Source organism: Rhinolophus sinicus, linkage group LG04 (genome assembly GCF_036562045.2).
Source record: "Rhinolophus sinicus isolate RSC01 linkage group LG04, ASM3656204v1, whole genome shotgun sequence".
NCBI lineage: Eukaryota > Metazoa > Chordata > Mammalia > Chiroptera > Rhinolophidae > Rhinolophus > Rhinolophus sinicus.
In genome coordinates, this window is record NC_133754.1 from 60694010 (window position 1) to 60713139 (window position 19130).

At 34.1% G+C, this 19130-nt stretch overlaps 1 protein-coding gene across 11 annotated transcripts in view; it reads left to right on the plus strand.

Moving 5' to 3' along the window:
* Window positions 1-19130, plus strand: part of NSD3 (nuclear receptor binding SET domain protein 3) — a 106778-nt gene that overhangs the window by 26217 nt on the left and 61431 nt on the right. For all 11 annotated transcript variants that reach the window (XM_074329633.1, XM_074329632.1, XM_074329631.1 and 8 more), the window contains 3 exons: window positions 7370-8088; window positions 18181-18252; window positions 18715-18877. In XM_074329633.1, the coding sequence (XP_074185734.1) occupies window positions 7414-8088; window positions 18181-18252; window positions 18715-18877 (910 nt within the window). In that variant the 5' untranslated portion in view covers window positions 7370-7413. The remainder of the gene's footprint in view (window positions 1-7369; window positions 8089-18180; window positions 18253-18714; window positions 18878-19130) is intronic.

Below are 19130 nucleotides of genomic sequence, written 5' to 3' on the forward strand. Positions count from 1 at the left end.
CTCAGCCTTTTCTTGATTTCTTGGGTACTTATTTCCATAAAGGATAAATGTCTTACATTTTTAAAATAGATATAATGAAAGTAGAATAACATATCTCTATTCTTTTTTTAGCAATGCACTGTTGTTATTACATTACTAACAATTAAATAATTTTTAAATTATGAAAGCCAAAATGGGCAATACAGATCACTCTGATCTGTATTGTGAATAGAATTAAAATGTGAATAGAACACAGAACCAAAAAGAAAGGAGTCTCTTTTAAAACCCTGGCATTAGGGCATTTTAGCATTCTTCCTATAAATTAAGCATGTTTTTTTCAAGTTTCTACTTTATAAAGACTCTCTGGTTTCACTTGTCAACCTATGTACTAAAAATAATGGACTATATTTCTTAAAAAATTAACTCTCCTCTCCCGTTTTTTTCTCTGTAGATTTGGGGGCAGGGGGAAAGTAAAACAGAAATCTCTCTTGATGCCGTCATCGAAAAATTTTCATATTCTATCATTAAATGAATCATAGTTGAAGGTTTTTTTGGGGGGTAGCGTATATATATTAGATTGACTTCAATATAAGATCTGATTTTCAAGCATAAAGTGATCATTCAGTTAGATACTAGTGTATATTTGATAGCTTTATCTTGTTACGCTTCAAAGAGTGTATAGTGAAGCTTGCTTTTATATACTGAATTTAGATTGTTTTTTGCTTTAAAACAAAATGACTCTCTAAATTTTCAACATTATGTGTCAATTTTTTAAAAAAAATAGTGTTTTGCCACAGAAATCTCCAAACAGTAAAAACGTCAGGTTTTCAAGAACCAGTATAGCTGGTTCATTATTGCAGACTTTGTGCATGTACTCTATTCCTGTTACCATAGAAACGCATAGGCTGTGGATTTATCATAAACCTTGAGAAGTATTCCTTGCAACAGTTCACGTAAACATCTGGATCCCTTTTTTATCCTGGGGTAAAGGAAGACCACCCTCTTCCTCTGTATTGTGGAAATTACATATTCTACCATTTTTCTTCAGCTGTAAAAATTCTCATGTTGATATGTCAAGCATGCTTGGCATTTTAGTATGATAGATCATAATTACTAGAATAGGTTTGGAAAACAAAGATTGATGTTTATGCCAATTCAATGAACAGTGACTATAAAAATTGTATTTTGAGAGCTTTCACATTCTGAATTTGAGATTTATGGTATTAATAACACTACGATTGTAAATAGGTATGCTTATATAGGAGGTTTTTGTTTTTTGTTTTTATATCTTTTCGTCTTTTGTTGGGAAGATTAGCCCAGAACTAAGGAGAATCTCAGTAGTGGCTAGGTAAACAGTTGTCAGTTTTTGCCAAGGCTGTTACCTGAGGAGACTGTAACTGTGTATATTCTCTTGCATTCTCCCTGGAAAGATTCTCAACAACTCTTTAAAGCATTTCATTTGTATGTAATAGCTCCCTTAAGTTTACATATTTCAGTTTAAAAGATTCTTTAAGCCCCTCCGAGCCTTTGCTTTGGTTTCTTGGAGTAAGCACATGGATGAAAAAAATTACTTCCTGCTCTTAAGAAAATCATGTAAACAGATTGTTTCACAATTAATTCTAAGAGTAATGCATAGTGTATCTTCAGAAAAGAGGAAAGTTACTCAGACTGTCCTATAGCTTAAGTCCTACTTCTTGGAGATGACTTTTTGAGCTCACAAGATGGTTAAAATCAAGCTCCCCCCCAAACTATGTAAAAGGACATATGAGGCATAGGAGATCACATTAGTAAAGGCGCAGTGGTGTGAAATCATAGTGTGTACAATAATCCCCAGTAGTGTAACGTTACTAGTGTACAGAAGTGACTTGAGGTTGGAAATGTAGACCTTGCTTGAGGGCCTTAGGTGCTATGTTGGCCAAGATTCTTCGACTTTCTCTAGGAATAATTGAAGGATTTTTAATAAGGAAAGTAATGTGGTTAGCTTTACAAATTAACCTAGGAATGTGGTTAAGAGGTAGATGGGTCTGAAAACAGAAACAGGCAATTTATATCATAGAACCATTTCTGATTCTAAAAAGTTTAAATAATGATAATCAATATGAGGAATTTTGATGTATAATAAAATATAAAGTTTTCTTTTATTGAGAAAAGACTCGTTTAAACATAGAAAAATAATACAGCACAGCATATAATTCTGTAAAATAGAATTCAGCAATATATATGAGGTACCAAAGAATTGTTCATTTTAAGAATTTGTTAGTGACTTAAACTATACATTTAACACATCATGAATACTTAATTGATATTTATAACCTTGAGCTGTTCATCTGAACCACGTGACATACTTCTTTTTTTAAAATTTCGTGTCTAAGATTTGACTTAAGGATTCTATAAACTTTTCTATTATCGTTCCCTTCATGAAAAAGTCAGTAAATAAATAAATAAGAGCCTTAAAACTTAAGTTGATAGTTTTCAGCTTTTTTCCGTTTAAAACTGTTTGTAGACAGCTCCAACAAAATTAAGAAACAAGTATTGATTGATAAATTTTTGTCTTAAAAAAAAGCCTAGAAACATTGATTGATCAGAGGAAGAATTTGTCATAAGTTGTTTGCCTGTGGGGTTTTCATTTACTTGGAAGTATGTATTACAATGGGTGGAAGACTAGTATCCTTATTTAGTCTCCCACCACATTGTTCACTCTGAGGAGTGAGACTGGGGGGAAGTGTGAAGTATAAGTGTGAATGTTTGTTTTTGTTGCTATTTGCATACTTAGGGGTTGTAGGCAGTGAGCTTACTTTTTAAGAGCCAGTGCTATGGAACAGAAAGCGTAACCTGTGTTTGAATCCTCCGTTTACAAGGTGTCTGACTATGGGCAAGTTACTTAATCATTCTGGCTTTCATCTTTCATTTATAAAATGGGGGTCGTAATAGTATTTCCTCAAAGGTGTGTTAGGAGGAGTAAAACAATATAACAAATGTGAAGCATTTAGGATAGTATTGACACATAGTAAGTCCTCAAGTGTTAGTTATTATTATTACTTTAGTAGAAAATTATAATATATCATCTTTATCAGGGATTTATTAAGTACGAAGGTGTGAGAATTTTTGGTGGCCTGTACTGTGTGGTTTTAAAGTCAGTGGGTTAAAAACACCTAACTTCCACATCCTGCCTGTCTTTCGTGGTCTAAATGCCTCCTTGCCTAGTGAATTATTCTTCTCAAATGTCTGTTATAATGGTAACACAGTTTAATTCTGTCACCTTCTGTTTTACAATGTTCACTACTATTCTGTCAATCTTGCCCATAAAATCTTATCTAGTCTAGTACACTACTATAAATGCCGTTAGGTCAGAGATCAAGTTTTTCACAAATTCTGGTGCCCAACATTACACTGAATAATAATAATAGCCAACAAGTAGTTAGTTGAACTCTAACTGTATTCCATACACTGTCCGAAATACTACTTATGGATTAATTTAATTCTTACAACAACACAAGGTAAACAGACAATTATAAATATGTACAGTTTCTTGATAAGGCAATTGAGATTTAGGGAGATTAAGTTGCCTAAAATCGCATAGCTAATAAGCCTTGGATCTGGGTTTTGAACCTAGCAGTTTAATTCTGAGCCTGTGCTTTTAACCACAGTGCTCACTAGAGAGCCTCCTATCTGTAAGGTCTTAACTATTATGTCAATCGGTACGTCTGCTATTTGGAAGCTGGCTGCCAGACTCCAGCACTTACAAGAAATCATTATTAAAGGAATTTAGTTATAGTCCTAAAATATCTTTTAAATTATCAAAACTGCTTTCTTGATTGCATTATTGTATTATTTGGAAAGATAATATGAAAAAGTGTGGCTCTGTTCATGCTTAGACTTTCTAGAAAATGTGTAACAATGTGGACCATTTGGCTTGGTTGGTCAGAATATGCTGTCAAGGTTTAATGCAGGTTTTACCACTTTAAAAAGCTGTAGCTTTTTCTTTTCAAGACTTCTTCTGAAACCTAGCCAAATTATTTATTTCCCAACTTTTTACTTTTAAAGTTTTCAAGCCTTTAGGAAAGTTGAATGAATATTACATGAACACCTGTATTAACCCATTGTTAATATGTTGCCTTTATTTTCACTCTAGATACATGTACTTTTAAAATCCTAAACCATTTGAGAGTTGTGGATCTTGTGATACTTTAAATGTGTCACCATGGCTCTCCTAAGAATAAGGACATTCTCTTACATAAACAGAACACTGTTATCATACCCTTGAAAATTAAATAGCTCCATTGTTTAATAGCCAGTTCACATTTAAAATTCTGTTTTCGCCAAAATGCATATTTTTTTTACCCATGGGTGTATGTTTAAATCCTGAATTTAATAGAAGTTCATGCATTGAATTAGGTTGTCTAAATCTTGTCTTTTAAAATGTCAAATAGTCTTTCCACCTTTGGTTTGTTTAATAACCTTAGCTTTGAAGAGCTCAGGTCAGTGTCTGTGAGAATGTTTCACATTTTGGATTTGCCTGATTGTTTCCTCATTTTGAGATTTACTTTACCTCTGTAGACTATAATTTGAGAGACTAATCTGGAAGCTGATCTTGTATATGACAGGTATGCGAACCAAAAACACAGGTTGCGTCTTGTCAAATGTCCGTATTTAACTTGCCTTCAAATTGGAAGTTTGAAGAACTTTTGAATTCCACTTATACTGTGTTTCCCCAAAAATAAGACCTAGCCAGACCATCAGCTCTAATGCGTCTTTTGGAGCAAAAATTAATATAACACCCGGCTTTATATAAGATCGGGTCTTATATAATATAATATAATCTTTTATAAGACCCGGTCTTATATTAATTTTTGCTCCAAAAGTCGCATTAGAGCTGATGATCCAGCTAGGTCTTATTTTCGGGGAAACACGGTATAGGTGCCCCATGTGTATTTACAGGATTTTAGAGCACACCCTTCTTGTGTCTGTGACCTATATACATTTTTGTCAAGAGTTAAATTAGGGTAATGGGTAATGTTTCAATTAAACTATATATAAAGAAATGATTTCTAACATCAGCATTATCGGTGTGGTATGCTGGTTAGGATCACAGATGCTGAAACCTTGATCGAATTCCAGCTGTCAATTAAAGGGCGAGCATTGTGCATTTGAGCAAGTCGTTTAACCTCTCTGTGCCTCTACTTTTCTATCTACAATGGGAACTGAATATCTATGTGAAGGTTGTTGGGAGGATTAAATGTAATAGTGTATGTAAAGTATTTAGAATGGTTCCTGGCATATACTAAGCACGATTTAAATGTTAGTGGTGGTTATTAATAAAACAGTTACTATTTTGGCAGTGACCAAGGCATAAAGTACATGAACAGAAGAAAATGAATCCTCTCAGAACTTGTAACTTAGGGAAGTGGAAGTGGTGTAGTGGTAAAAATCATGGGCTTTAGAGTCAAACATGCTTAGATTCAAATCCTAATTCTGCCCCCTTTGCTTTGTGGTTTAAGCACGCTGCCTAATCCCTCTGAAGCCGTTTCTTTTACCTATGAACCAGGGAGTCACAATACTGATCTTACAAAGTTGTTATGAGTATTAAATGAAATAATGTATAAAGTGCGTGACCTAGAGTAGATGCTAAAAAAATGAGAGCACTCTCTGATACCTCCTACCCGCCACTCCAATGTAGAGCAGTATGAGCAGTTTGATTTCCTGTATGCTCATATGCATTTGTTTGCAATTTTAGAACTTCCAAAATTCTTTCCATTTGCTAAAAGCAGAATAAACAGCAGCTGCTTAATTGGATATACCTTGAAAAGTGTATAGTCAGCATTTTGTCTCTCTCTTCTCTTTGCTGTTTTGTGTTACTTGCCTTATCGTTTTGGTAAATCCTACTAGAACCAAGATGGTAGACATTATTAAACAGTCATAGAATTGAACCAGCTGTAGCTTCAGAATCCTTCTGCACAATATTCCACAAGCTATAATCAGTTCATCAGACCTCATATAGTGTTGAAATCCGCTCTGCCTTAGAGCCTTTTAGAATAAATGTTTCTGGGGTTATCAAAATAGTATCTGGACCGTCCATTAATCCTCTGTCTCGAGATACAGGCTTGTCAAACCTTATGACAAAGCAGAATGGTCTTAGAGCATTTCCTAACAGATGCTTATCTATATTATAACATTCTAACATAGGCATCTTTAATACCTTCTAGAGGAGGTGCAATAATTGTAGGAGTACAGTGCAGTGAGTATAATGCAAAGATTATAATGCAAAGACTCAAATAAGTATGCATCAGAATGAGCTGGATTGTGGTCTTAAAATACTCCTGCTCTAGGCCTTACCCCAAATTTATTGAATCAGATTTATCCGTAAATAGACCTGGACATACGTGTTTTGTAAAAGTACCCCAGATGATTCTGCTGTTTATACCACTGGTTACAAACATCTAGATACTGGCAAGAGTATAGAGAATCACACATCCTTACACACTATTGGTATGAATGTAAATTGCTATAGTACAGCCTATTGAACAGTTTTGCAGTATCTGTCAAAATTTCAAATGTGTTCCATAGGAAAGCATATGTGCACAAAGGTATATAGTTTCAGGAAAGTTTCCTGTAGACTTGTTTATAATATCAAACAATTGTGAACAACTAAATGATTATCAGTACGCAAATGGTTACATACATTATGTTAGATACCACAGTTGTTTACTGTGTAACCATTTAAAGAATGAAATATATATGAAAATTGTCTATGCATGCTGATGTAGAAAGATATCTAGATATGTTAAGTTGAATAAGTAAGACACTGAATAAACTCTATTTTTAAATTTTTATATGTAAATATATAAAGATTTGGAAGAATACCCAGCAAAGTGTTTACATTGGTTACTCATGACACAGAAAAGTGGGAATGATGGAGAGAGAGAACAATAGGCATTTTTACTTTTGTATTTAAAATACTTGCAATAAGATTTTATTTTTGCAATAACAAAAAGAACTGGACAGAACGTGAATGATTTAAAGGAAGCTCTATGGGACCTAATTTACATGTGTCAGGACACTGCTTATATTGCAAATTACCAGGTTTAACCTGAGAATTATAATCTCTAACTTGAGAAACAAAAGAATGTCAAAACTATTTCACATGTTTGCAAAAAGGATAAAATTTGTTACTAAAGTTATTGTGAAAGTAATTGAGAGTTTCAAACGTGAGCATTTAAGATAAAAAGTATTTGCCCTTTGTCAGAATTGGCTGTTTTAAAAATATTTAGTAATCTGTGCATATCTGGACATGAAAATTGGGTTCAGAATATTTTAGCTTAATCCTTTTTCAATTGACTAGCTTCTAGCCAGTGAGGATATTAACACTTTATATCTCCTCTTTTAAAACTAGGCCCGATGAGAGAAAGGGAAAGTTAAGGATGCTGGAGCAGAACAATGGATTTCTCCTTCTCTTTCATGCAAGGGATCATGGGAAACACAATTCAGCAACCACCTCAACTCATTGACTCAGCCAACATTCGTCAGGAGGATGCCTTTGATAACAACAGTGACATTGTTGAAGATGGTGGCCATACACCATATGAAGCTACCTTGCAGCAAGGCTTTCAGTACCCACCTACAACGGAAGATCTTCCTCCACTCACAAATGGCTATCCATCATCAATCAGCATGTATGAAACTCAAACCAAATACCAGTCATATAATCAGTATCCCAATGGGTCTGCCAATGGCTTTGGTGCAGTTAGAAACTTTAGCCCCACTGACTATTACCATTCAGAAATTCCAAACACAAGACCACATGAAATTCTGGAAAAACCGTCTCCTCCACAGCTACCACCTCCTCCTTCGGTACCACAAACTGTGATTCCAAAGAAGACTGGCTCACCTGAAATTAAACTGAAAATAACCAAAACTATCCAGAATGGCAGGGAATTGTTTGAGTCTTCCCTTTGTGGAGACCTTTTAAATGAAGTACAGGCAAGTGAATACACAAAGTCAAAGCATGAAAGCAGAAAAGAAAAGAGGAAAAAAAGCAACAAGCATGACTCATCTAGATCTGAAGAACGCAAGTCACACAAAATCCCCAAATTAGAACCAGAGGAACAAAGTGTAAGTTGAAACATCTTTTTGAAAAATTTTATAATATTTCACATTTATTGGAAGTCCTAGAGGTATTTTTCAGTTTTTATCTCTTCAAATATAAATGTTTCTGATAACTTCTTTCTTCTAATCCCTAGCAAGGAGCTTAGGATATTCTAATAGATGCTAAATAAATATTTGTTGAATAAATGAATGAACATCATTAGAGTGAAGCAATATTCTAAAAACGTGGCACTAAGAATCTTGCTTCTTACGTTTCTCACTTTTTTTATATATATATCATAGGTTGATACAACCAAATTTGGTTGATGCAACCAAGTTTTTTATTTTTTTTTTAAAGATTTTATTGGGGAAGGGGAACAGGACTTTATTGGGGAACAGTGTGTATTTCCAGGCCTTTTTTCCAAGTCAAGTTGTTGTCCTTTCAGTCTTAGTTGTGGAGGGCACAGCTCAGCTCCAGGTCCAGTTGCCGTTTCTAGTTGCAGGGGGCACAGCCCACCATTCCTTGCCGGAGTCAAACTGGCAACCTTGTGGTTGAGAGCCCACTGGCCCATGTGGGAATCAAGCCAGCAGCCTTCGGAGTTAGGAGCATGGAGCTCTAACCACCTGAGCCACCGGGCCGGCCCCAATGTTTCTCACTTATTTTTATTTGCTTCTAATAAACTTGTTTCTGAAGGTGAAGAGGAAAGGCATAGAGAAGATGGTTAATTATCTTTTTTTTATTATTTTAGACCAACTTTTGCTGATGGAGCTTAAATTTAACACTCACTACTAATATGTTTGCTAAAAAATAACCTGAAGTAATAGAGGAACTCTTGCTATTAAAATCAGAGTCAGTATTCACATAGATTGATTAAAACTTCAGGTGGAGTTTTTATAAAAGTTACCTTTCATAGGTAATTTAAGATATATGCTGTTGAAAACATTTGTTTTTAATTTTGCTTTTCAGTTGATTCGTTTAAATCAGGATCCAGACAAAGACCACATGTTGCATCTGGTAGATATGTTTCTTAGGACTTCTTAAATCTGCAGGTTCACCCTACCCTTTTTTTTCTTGTGATGTATTTATTAAAGAAACTGAGCATTTGTCCTTCAGAGGATCCTATATTCTGGATTTTGTTGATCATGTCCCTGTGGCATCATTTAACAAGTTCTTCTGTCCCCTGCATTTCCTATAAACTGGTAGTTAGGTCTAGAGACTTGTTTAGGTTTAAGTTTTCAGTTCATATTTATTCACTCTTTGTTTTAGTAATGGGTGTCACATGGCAGTGGAAAGAACCAAAGTAACACCTAATCTTAAGCTCCCTCATATGGCTTGGGCACAATTTTTTTTTTTAACATTTTTTTTATCCCCATTCTTCCACCTCCTCCCCTTTGGCAACCATCTGCTTGTTCTCTGTATTTATGGGTCTGTTTTGTTTTGTTTATACATTTATTTTGGTTTTTTAAGATTCTACATGTAAGTGAGATCATATAATATTTGTCTTTGTCTAACTTATCTCACTTAGCCTAATACTCTTTAGGTTCATCCATGTTGTCACAAATGGCAAGATTTCATTTTTTATTGCTGAATAATATTCCTGTGTGTGTGTGTGTGTGTGTGTGTAATCCCATCTTTATCCATTCACCTATTGATGGACATCTAGGTTGCTTCCATATCTTGGCTATTAATAGTAATGCTGCAATAAACATAGGGATGTATGCATCTTTTTAAATTAGTGCCTTTGTTTTCTTAGGATAAATGCCCAGAAGTGGAATTGCTGGATTGCATGGCCATTCCATTTTTAATTTTTGGAGGAATCGCCATACATTTTCCATAATGGCTGCACTGATGCACCAGCAGTGCACAAGGGTTCCTTTTTCTCCACATCCTCATCTCAGCACTTGTTTGTTGATTTATTGATGGTAGCCATTCTGACAGGCGTAAGGTGATATCTCACTGTGGTTTTTATTTGCATTTCTCTGATGATTAGTGACATTGAGAATCTATTCATATGTCTATTGGCCATCTGTATGTCCTCTTTGGAGAAATGTCGATTCAGATCCTCTGCCTGTTTTTTAATTGGATTGATTGGGTTTTTTTTATGTGTTACATTATATGAGTTCTTTATATGTTTTGGATATTAACCCCTTATATATCATTTGTAAATATCTTCTCCCATTCAGTAGGTTGTCTTTTCATGTTGTTGATAGTTTCCTTCACTGTGCAAAAACTTTTTAGTTTGTTATAGTCCCATTTGTTTATTTTTTTCTCATTTCCCTTTCTTCAGGAGATATATCCAAAAATGTATTACTAAGAGTGATGTCAAAGAGTTTACTGCCTATGTTTTCTTCTAGGAGTTTTTAATATCTCTGAGGTTTTAGTATGAATTTTCTTAATAAAAATAATATGTATGTAAAAATCTATCCCAGCTTGAATGAAGAGAGTTTAGTTAATATTCTAATGCATGATATGAATTGAAGATGTTTTAATTTGGGAAGAAATGAATATCTGTTTTTTGACAGTTGTCTGCTTGTATATCTGGTATGCCTGCATAAGTTAATTTGTTACCTTCTGTTCAAAGAAATATTTACTTCTTACCAACTCCCTTTTCCTTGGTAGCTGGGTTCCAGTACTTCAGACAACTCAAATTGATCTTTTTCTGGAATAAATGTCACACTGGTTCTACACTCTCACAAGTCCTGGTGTGATATTTCAATGTTTTTCTCATTTTTTATACTTTATTCATTTAACAGATTATTAGTTGAGTACCTACTATATGCTGGACACTTTTCTCAGAATTGAAAGTAGGGCACTGAATGCAATGTAAAGATGCCTGCTTTCAGGCTGCTTCTATTCTAGTAAGTGGAGCCAGAAAATACACATGTACGTACATATGAGCTTACACAGATGTATATGTGTAAGTTCAGACAGTGAACTTGTACTATGAAGAAAAGAAAACTGGGTGATGATAATAAAGAGTAACCGGGGCACTTTAGCTATTACGGTGTCTCAGTTCTGTAAGAACTGTAAAATGAAGGCTTTGGAACCAAACGATTTCTGCAATATTTTTAAATTTCTTACATCATTTATTAAATGCCCCCCGCAGAACTTAGCTCACATAATAACTTACACTGATTGTCTATTAAGTAAATGAATAAATAGGAGAGAAGTTAATTTTTTTCATTCCAGATACATTCACTGTAGCATTTCTTTCCTAGACCTGAAGTGAAGAGATACTGTGTTTCCCCAAAAATAAGACCTAGCTGGACCATCAGGTCTAATGCATCTTTTGGAGCAAAAATTAATATAAGACCCGGTCTTATATTAAAATAAGACTGGGTCTTATATAATATAATATGTTAATGTAATATAATACTGGGTCTTATATTAATTTTTGCTCTAAAAGATGCATTAGAGCTGATGGTCAGGATAGGTCTTATTTTCGGGAAAACACGGTAAATGATGCACTGTGACTCTTGGGAATCACAAAACTGCACAAAACTTGAATATGGTTTTAGCTTATTTCCTGAGAACTGCCTTGCTGGTCTGTCTTGCTTTTATGCTAGAGAAATCTGGCAAGTAAGAGAATATCCAGCTTTACTTATTAGGCTAGACTTTTTGCCTTTATTGATAAAATGAGTTAAAAATATATCTCAAAATAGAAATAGGGCTGGAAGCAATTAGAGGCAGGATAAGACAGTCTATTTTTCATATATACTTTGCTTTATGTGAATCTAGGAGAAAATTCAGTGTAATGATATTTCTAGAAGTTACTTTCAATGAGAGTTTAAAGCCAGCTTGTCTTTGTTGGATGTCTCCTGTGCCTGGCTCTTTATATCACTTAAACCTTCAGTTAACTGTTATATCCAGGTATTAGAATGGTTAGATATAATTTAAGAGTTTTAGTTCATTTTTTTCTTTAGTAAATCATGTGAGGCATAATTTAATACTTCATTATTTAGGATCTTACAATATCTTTAGGTAAAAGAATGTCAATTTGACTGAAGGTATAGATGTATAGAGTGACATTGATTGCACTAAATATTACCAAGACCACTCCCTGGTAGTTGAGTTTGGAGGGAAAAATCCAGATTTTTTGTTTGTTTGTTTACCTCTCCCTCTCTCCCTGTGTCCCTCTCTCCCTCTCTTCCTCTTCTTCCTCCCTGCCTCCCTTCCTGCCTTCTTTCTCCCTGCCTTCTTTCTCCTTACCCCCATTCATCTCTCCCTTTCTCTTTCCCTCTCTTTCTCCCTTCCCTCCTCCCTTTTCTATCAAAGAAGTAAAGTGAAGAATTAAGTTCTTGTTAGTTGAATTTTGATTCATTAAAAATTATCATATGGGGAGCAGTTAGAAGCTTGAGAGATGGGTGCCATAAGTGTACTTTATTCTCACAAGAGAACTTGAAAGCTAGAGCTCCCGAGGTTCTTGCTTGTTGTTAATATCATGCTTTTGCTAAGCTGTACAGTGATGTGCACTAATTAATCTGTTATCTTACATATGTAATGTGTAATCTCATTTTTTTATGCATTTCCTTAACCTGAATAACCTATTTTGCTTCTTTCAGGACAGTTTTTTGTTTTTTAATGTTTAAATTTTTGATACCTTTGTGCCTCCTGGGTGTCATTAAGGTCCAAGCCCTTGGTGTGTAGCATTATAGATGGCTTAGAAGTGAAAGAGAAGCCCAAGAGTGACAGTCTGACACCACTGGACAGTTCCCCTCCCCCAGTACCTGCCTAGGGAAGCGTAACAAGAGCTATGTGCTTGGAAGTGTGGAATGATTGTCCTCAAGCTGGGGGTGTGTATGTGTGTTTCCCCACGCATAGGTTTTTTTGAGCAAACAAAATCTCACTTAAAGATTTCACTCATCACTGTTTCTTTTCTTTTTTCTTGGTATTTGATTGACAAGTATTTCCTCCCATTTCTGAACTGTTTGGCCTTCTAAAGAGTGGCTGTTATTTGGAACAACCTAAGTATATCTTCTCAACAATGAAAATGTGTCCAAACATCTAGGCAGCAGGAGACCTGAGATCACTACTGAAATTGTATATTTTTAAAGTTGCTTTAGCTGTTTTTCCTCCCACCAAATTAAAAACATGTGGAAATATTTCTGCATTTCTTCCTCATTGGCAGGTGTAATGCCTCAGGCATGTGAGGCCTGGTTGAAACATTGGTCTTCCACCAGCATCTCTGGGCTTATACACGAAGGCTAGTCTCATTAACTCTTAACTTGCCATTTTCACTTATAAAAGCCACATAGGTGGCTGAATCCCATTAGCACTAAGTCAGAGGTTATATTTGGTTCTCTAGCTTCAGAGTATTGGGTCTTCAAATTCTTAGAAAACTATTCACATGTAATATGTTCTTTTTGTACAGATTTTTTTAGTTTTTAAGATTACAAACTTAAGCAGTTATTCAGAAAGTAAAAGAAAAATGTACAATTTATTGCCTGTAACAATTTCTTTTCACGTTAAATGTTGACATAAGTTTTTGGTCTTTTAGAGAATATGATTTTGCTTAATGTTTTGAAAATTATTAAAGATTTGGAATTCTGCCAGATTTGATGCATATTATTCATCTTAATAAATCTCTTGGGTTTGAAAGAAAGTACTGGACCAAATTTTTTTAAAGGAGTATTTAGGATTATGTAATTTTATTTCAGCTGCTCTCTTAACGTATTTTTCTTCCTGTTTAAGAAACTTCCTGTGTTTCTTTCCTGGAATATAGGTATTTCCATGTGGAGTCAACTAAAAATGTGAAAAAGTGGTATATACCCATAAAATCATAAGTTTAAAGTTAAGATGATGTAAACACTAAGGAGAGCTAACTCACTGTCATCTTTTTCTCTGATGTTTTTTTCTCTTCCTAAAGCAACATTATTAGTACCAAAATAGATGTTTTCTGTCCCTACTTGATTTTAATCTCTTAAGCTTATCTATCCTTTGAACAAGCAAAGGACAATGGATTTTGTATCTAGATGCATTTAATTTATCTAGATGTATTTATATCTAGATGTATTTAATTTAGCATTTTCTGGCTCCTTGTTTTTCTTGACTTCTAAGCATTTGACTTCTGTTCACCATTTCATCTTAAAAGCTCTCCTTCTTAATTGGTGTTTATGATTATGCTATCTCTTGGTTTATCCTCTTACTTTTTTTGAGCTCAAGTCATAGATCTCTAGATGCCTACTAGATACCATATTTTGTTGTATGTAATGCCCACGTGCCACTTTCTTTTTTTTTTTGCTGTGTATAATGCAATCAGTGCCACTTTTTTGCCCAAATTTGTGAAGGAAAAATAAGGATGTGCATTATACATGGGTAGTACTAATTCTGCACCTGTGTTAATGTTTTTAATTATTTTATTTATGCTTATGAGTTAAAAGTATAACTTTAGAAATCAATAATGGTATCTATATGCAAACTAATACCTTGGAATACGAAATCGGTTTTGTTGAACTTATGATGAACTTGCAGAGCGGAAGAGTTCTTAACCTTCTATGTAAATATCATAAATTTGTTACCGATACATAAAATTTCTTGTACCTTGTATCTGTTCTTGTGTTTCGTAATTATTTGTTACATAAAATTTCTTGTACTATGCATAATATGTTAAAAAATAAATGATGACATTCCTTTATAGTACAAAAAACAAGTACCTAAATGTAAATAAAAATTTGAATTAAAAAAATAAAAAGAAAAACTTTTTTCCCTGAAAGTATGGGCCAAAAATGTGGGTGCGCATTATACACGGGAGCACATTATTCTTGGCAAACTACAGTAATTCTACTTTGCTCACGCATTAGCACATTTTATAATGTATATTCCCTTTCTTTCATTGCAGCATCCTTGTTTGACTTCTTTTTTCCCTCCTTTATTTATACAGTCTTGAAAGCTTAAAATAAATTTCTTGGGTCTCTTTTCTCTCCCTTGCCATTTCTATCCTTTTAAAATGACTGAAAAATTTCACTTGTATGAAAGTGATTTTAAGTGTTTCAAGCCAGCCTGAAGGAAACCCGAACAATCTGGAACAAACAAAAATATCAAAAAAAGATAAGACATTTGAATAATAAAAACATTTTAAAGGAAATTCTGTCTGTAATCCAGAAAGGGAAAAATGTTAAAGGGCTTCAGACCAGTTCTTAACAATAGTAGGATTCTGTTGTTTGGCAAAGATTAGTTACTCCTTATCTATCTGCCCTTCGAAAGAGTTAGATCATAGACACAGACAATAGTTTAGTGGTTACCAGAGGGTAAGGGGGGGTGGGGATGGGAGATGAGGGTAAGGGAGATCGAATATATGGTGATGGAAGGAGAACTGACTCTGGGTGTGAACACACAATGGGATTTATAGATGATGTAATACAGAATTGTACACCTGAAATCTATGTAATTTTACTAACAATTGTCACCCCAATAAATTTAAATAAATAAATAGATAGATAGATAAAGAGTTAGATCTCATACACCCAGACATCATGAAGATTAAATGTGCAGAGGATGGCTCACTTTCTTGGTCACATACATACTTTCTCAAGTGGCCCTGTCTTCCTGCTGTAGCTTCAGAGTAAGATGCTGAGGTGAAGATGTAAGCTACATATATAGACTGAAATGAAGCTACTGAAAGGGTCTGTCCAAATGTGAACAGTATTTCTAAATGGCTTCGTTATTACACTAGTGATCAGGGGGGAAAATTTTCCTTTTGAACATTGATTTTTTTTTTCCTTGCTCAGTGAGTATGTCCTATTAGATTAGATATTTGTGGTACCACCACAGATGCATCTGACAGAGCCAATTTTGTGCCCGTCAACAAGTTGACACTACCTTTTTTCACCTGGGCCATTTCCACTAGGTTTCCTATTAAATATTCTGCTTCCCTTCATTTTTTTTTTAAGACATTTTATTTTTAGTTTTTTAAGAAGGGCGCAGCTCACAGTGGCCCATGCAGGGATCGAACCGGGCAGCTTTTGTGTTATCACCATCCCGCTCTAACCAACTGAGCTAACCGCCCACCCCTCTGTTTCCCTTCTTGTTCCCTTCCAAAATATTCTCCACATAACATGACCTTTTAAAAACAAATGATCAAATATATGGTGATGGAAGGAGAACTGACTCTGGGTGGTGAACACACAATGGGATTTATAGATGATGTAATACAGAATTGTACACCTGAAATCTATGTAATTTTACTAACAATTGTCACCCCAATAAATTTAAAAAAAAAACCAACAAACAAATTGGCGAATGTTACTTCTCTACCTAATCCTCTTCAGTGGTTTTTCATTGCACTTAAGCTACAACACTTGAATGTGGCTTATAAGGCCCCTCATAATGTAGCCTGCCTCTTCATTCTCATCTTGTAACCTCTTTCTTATTTGGAGCTAAGTCAGTTGTAATAGCCTTCTTGAAATTTCAACTTTTTTTTTTTTTTACCTCAAGGACCTCGCACATGCCACTCCTTTCTGGAGTATTCTTTCCTCTACTTTTAGTACACTAACTCCTCTTCCTTTGATTTTCAGATTATAATTTACTTTCCCAGAGAGGCCTTTCCCAAACTCCATATCTAAAGATACACACATACACCATTATTTCTCTTCATACATTTACTTTGTGTTAGTATATGTTTGTGTTTTTATTTGTTTAATGTCTATCTGTCCTATCCAACTCTAATCTCTTTGAGTCAGGGATCACATCTGTTTGTTTCACCATTGTATACTCATTTTCTGGAACAGTGCCTAGAAAGTTATAGGCACTGTTGAATGAATGATTGATGCTTGAGGTTTCGGATATTATATTAATCTGGCTTACCATTTGCTAACAGTTCAAAAAACTTTTTATAGTTTATTTAATAAAACTATGTTTTTACAACGGTGTTTTAAATGTCTTTAATTAAATGAGAATTTTAAGTAGCTTCTAGAATTAGCCATATTTTTTAGTGGAGTTAAGACCTAATTTAATGGACATACCCCACTTTTTAAGCCATCTGAAGTAAATTCTGTTGTTTGACAAGTGAGAAATTTTAAAAGATCTTTTAAATTACAAAAGCAATTTGCTTTTTACAGAAAATGGACGTAACACAAAAGTATAGATCTTACCTCATGGTTTCCCTGATCTTGTTCCCCGAAGATAACTACCCTTATCAATTTTGTGTAGAATGTATCAAATAAAAAGTAAGATGTTGATAGACATGTAGATTTATAACATGAAATAGTGCTGTAGTTATCATCCCTCTGTTTAAATTTCCTCATTTTGTGTATTTTGTACAATAGGTCCCTAAAATATAAATACAAGATTAAAGAGTGTACGTATTTTGAATTTTGATAGGTACTTCCAAATTGCCTCCTTAGAGGGTTGTAGAAATTAATTTTTAAATAACATATTTGTGTATTTTATGATTAGAAAAATAGTGTGTTTATTATAGCCAACTTGACAAATATAGAACAACACACACACATACAAATCACGTATTCCATCCCATTGTGACATCCTTCTCGTCTTTTTTCTATGCACATAAAGAAAATTGTTTTCCAAGATTGGAATCATACTGTACAAAGTGCTTTGCAATTTGCTGTTTTTAAGTAATATTATATTATTATTTTCCCATGTCATTTAAAAATTTATATTATTTAACTATCTAGTTATATTACAATTTAACAAATTCTACATTTTTTAACATCTAGGCGGTTTCTAATACTTGCTCTTACAAATAGTACTGGTGTACATATTTTCGTACTTACATATATATTTTTATACCTCAGTGCTTTTTCAGTGTACATTTTTATATGTGTATTTGCTGGGTCAGAGTCTGAAAATTTAAGACTTTTCATACATTTTGCCAAATTGCTCTCCAGAAAAATTCCAAATTACATCTTACTAGCAATTTCAGAGTGCCCATTTTTCTGTATTCTGAAAGGTTTTTTAAAAAAAAATTAAGAAATTAAGTTTTAAAAGTAATAAAATAAGAAATGGGAAATATGGTGTGGAGTAGAAAATGACTGTTAAGACATAGCGTCATGTACTGCCTAAGTTGTAACATCCTTTATTCTCTTTGCTATTTAGTTTTCTTTGATTCTTTTTGTGTGAGTCATTATTCTTTGGTTTGCCATTTTGTTCTTTTCACCTAGATACCAAATGAGAGGGTTGATCCTGTTTCAGAAAAACCAAGAGAAGATCTAGTACTGAAAGAGGAAACCCCGGTGAGTTGCTTTATTGAATACTGTCTAATCAAATATGTCATAAGAAGGTGAAAGCACAGTGATTAGGTTACAACATATTTAACACATATTATTACAGTTCCATACTTCTTTATTTCAGAAGTTATACTGAAATAAATCTTGGAGCTGGTTTAGGAGGTAGATATTTTCAGTGAATTATTATCCTATTCAAAACTTCAACCACTTTTTAATAGTTATGCGAATTCTCCAGGTACCTTATCAATAATTTGGCAACAGAAACCATCAATTCTATTTTTAGTATTTGGATTGGGGCTTTTTAACTATTTTCCTCCTGTCTTCTACCCTTTTGCTAGTTTTGAGTAGCAGGTATCAGAGAAAAGTGTAACTGAAGATAAAGTTTACATGGGTAGCATGTTTAATATACTTTGTACATATTTTCTTTTAAATTTCTCTGCTGATGACCTTTATGACCTTTTCCTATAGGTTCAGCCAATATTATCTTCTGTTCCAACAATGGAAGTGTCTGCTGGTGTTAAGTTCCATGTTGGCGATCTTGTTTGGTCTAAGGTGGGAACCTATCCTTGGTGGCCTTGTATGGTTTCAAGCGATCCCCAACTCGAGGTTCATACCAAAATTAACACAAGAGGTAAGAGAAGGTATATATAGATACTAAGTTAAAGGTTAGAAAGAAAAAAGTGAAATCTTAAATGTTGTATATGGACACAAGAATACATACATGATATATAATCTAACACCAAAATATGCATATCTATATCAGTTTTTAATAACCAGTGAAATAATCGTGATCATCTTAACTGACGGAGTCTCTTCAACTGATACAGTCCTTGTTTTCCCCTTAAACACCTTGCATTTGTTTTATAAATTCTTTCATACTTCTT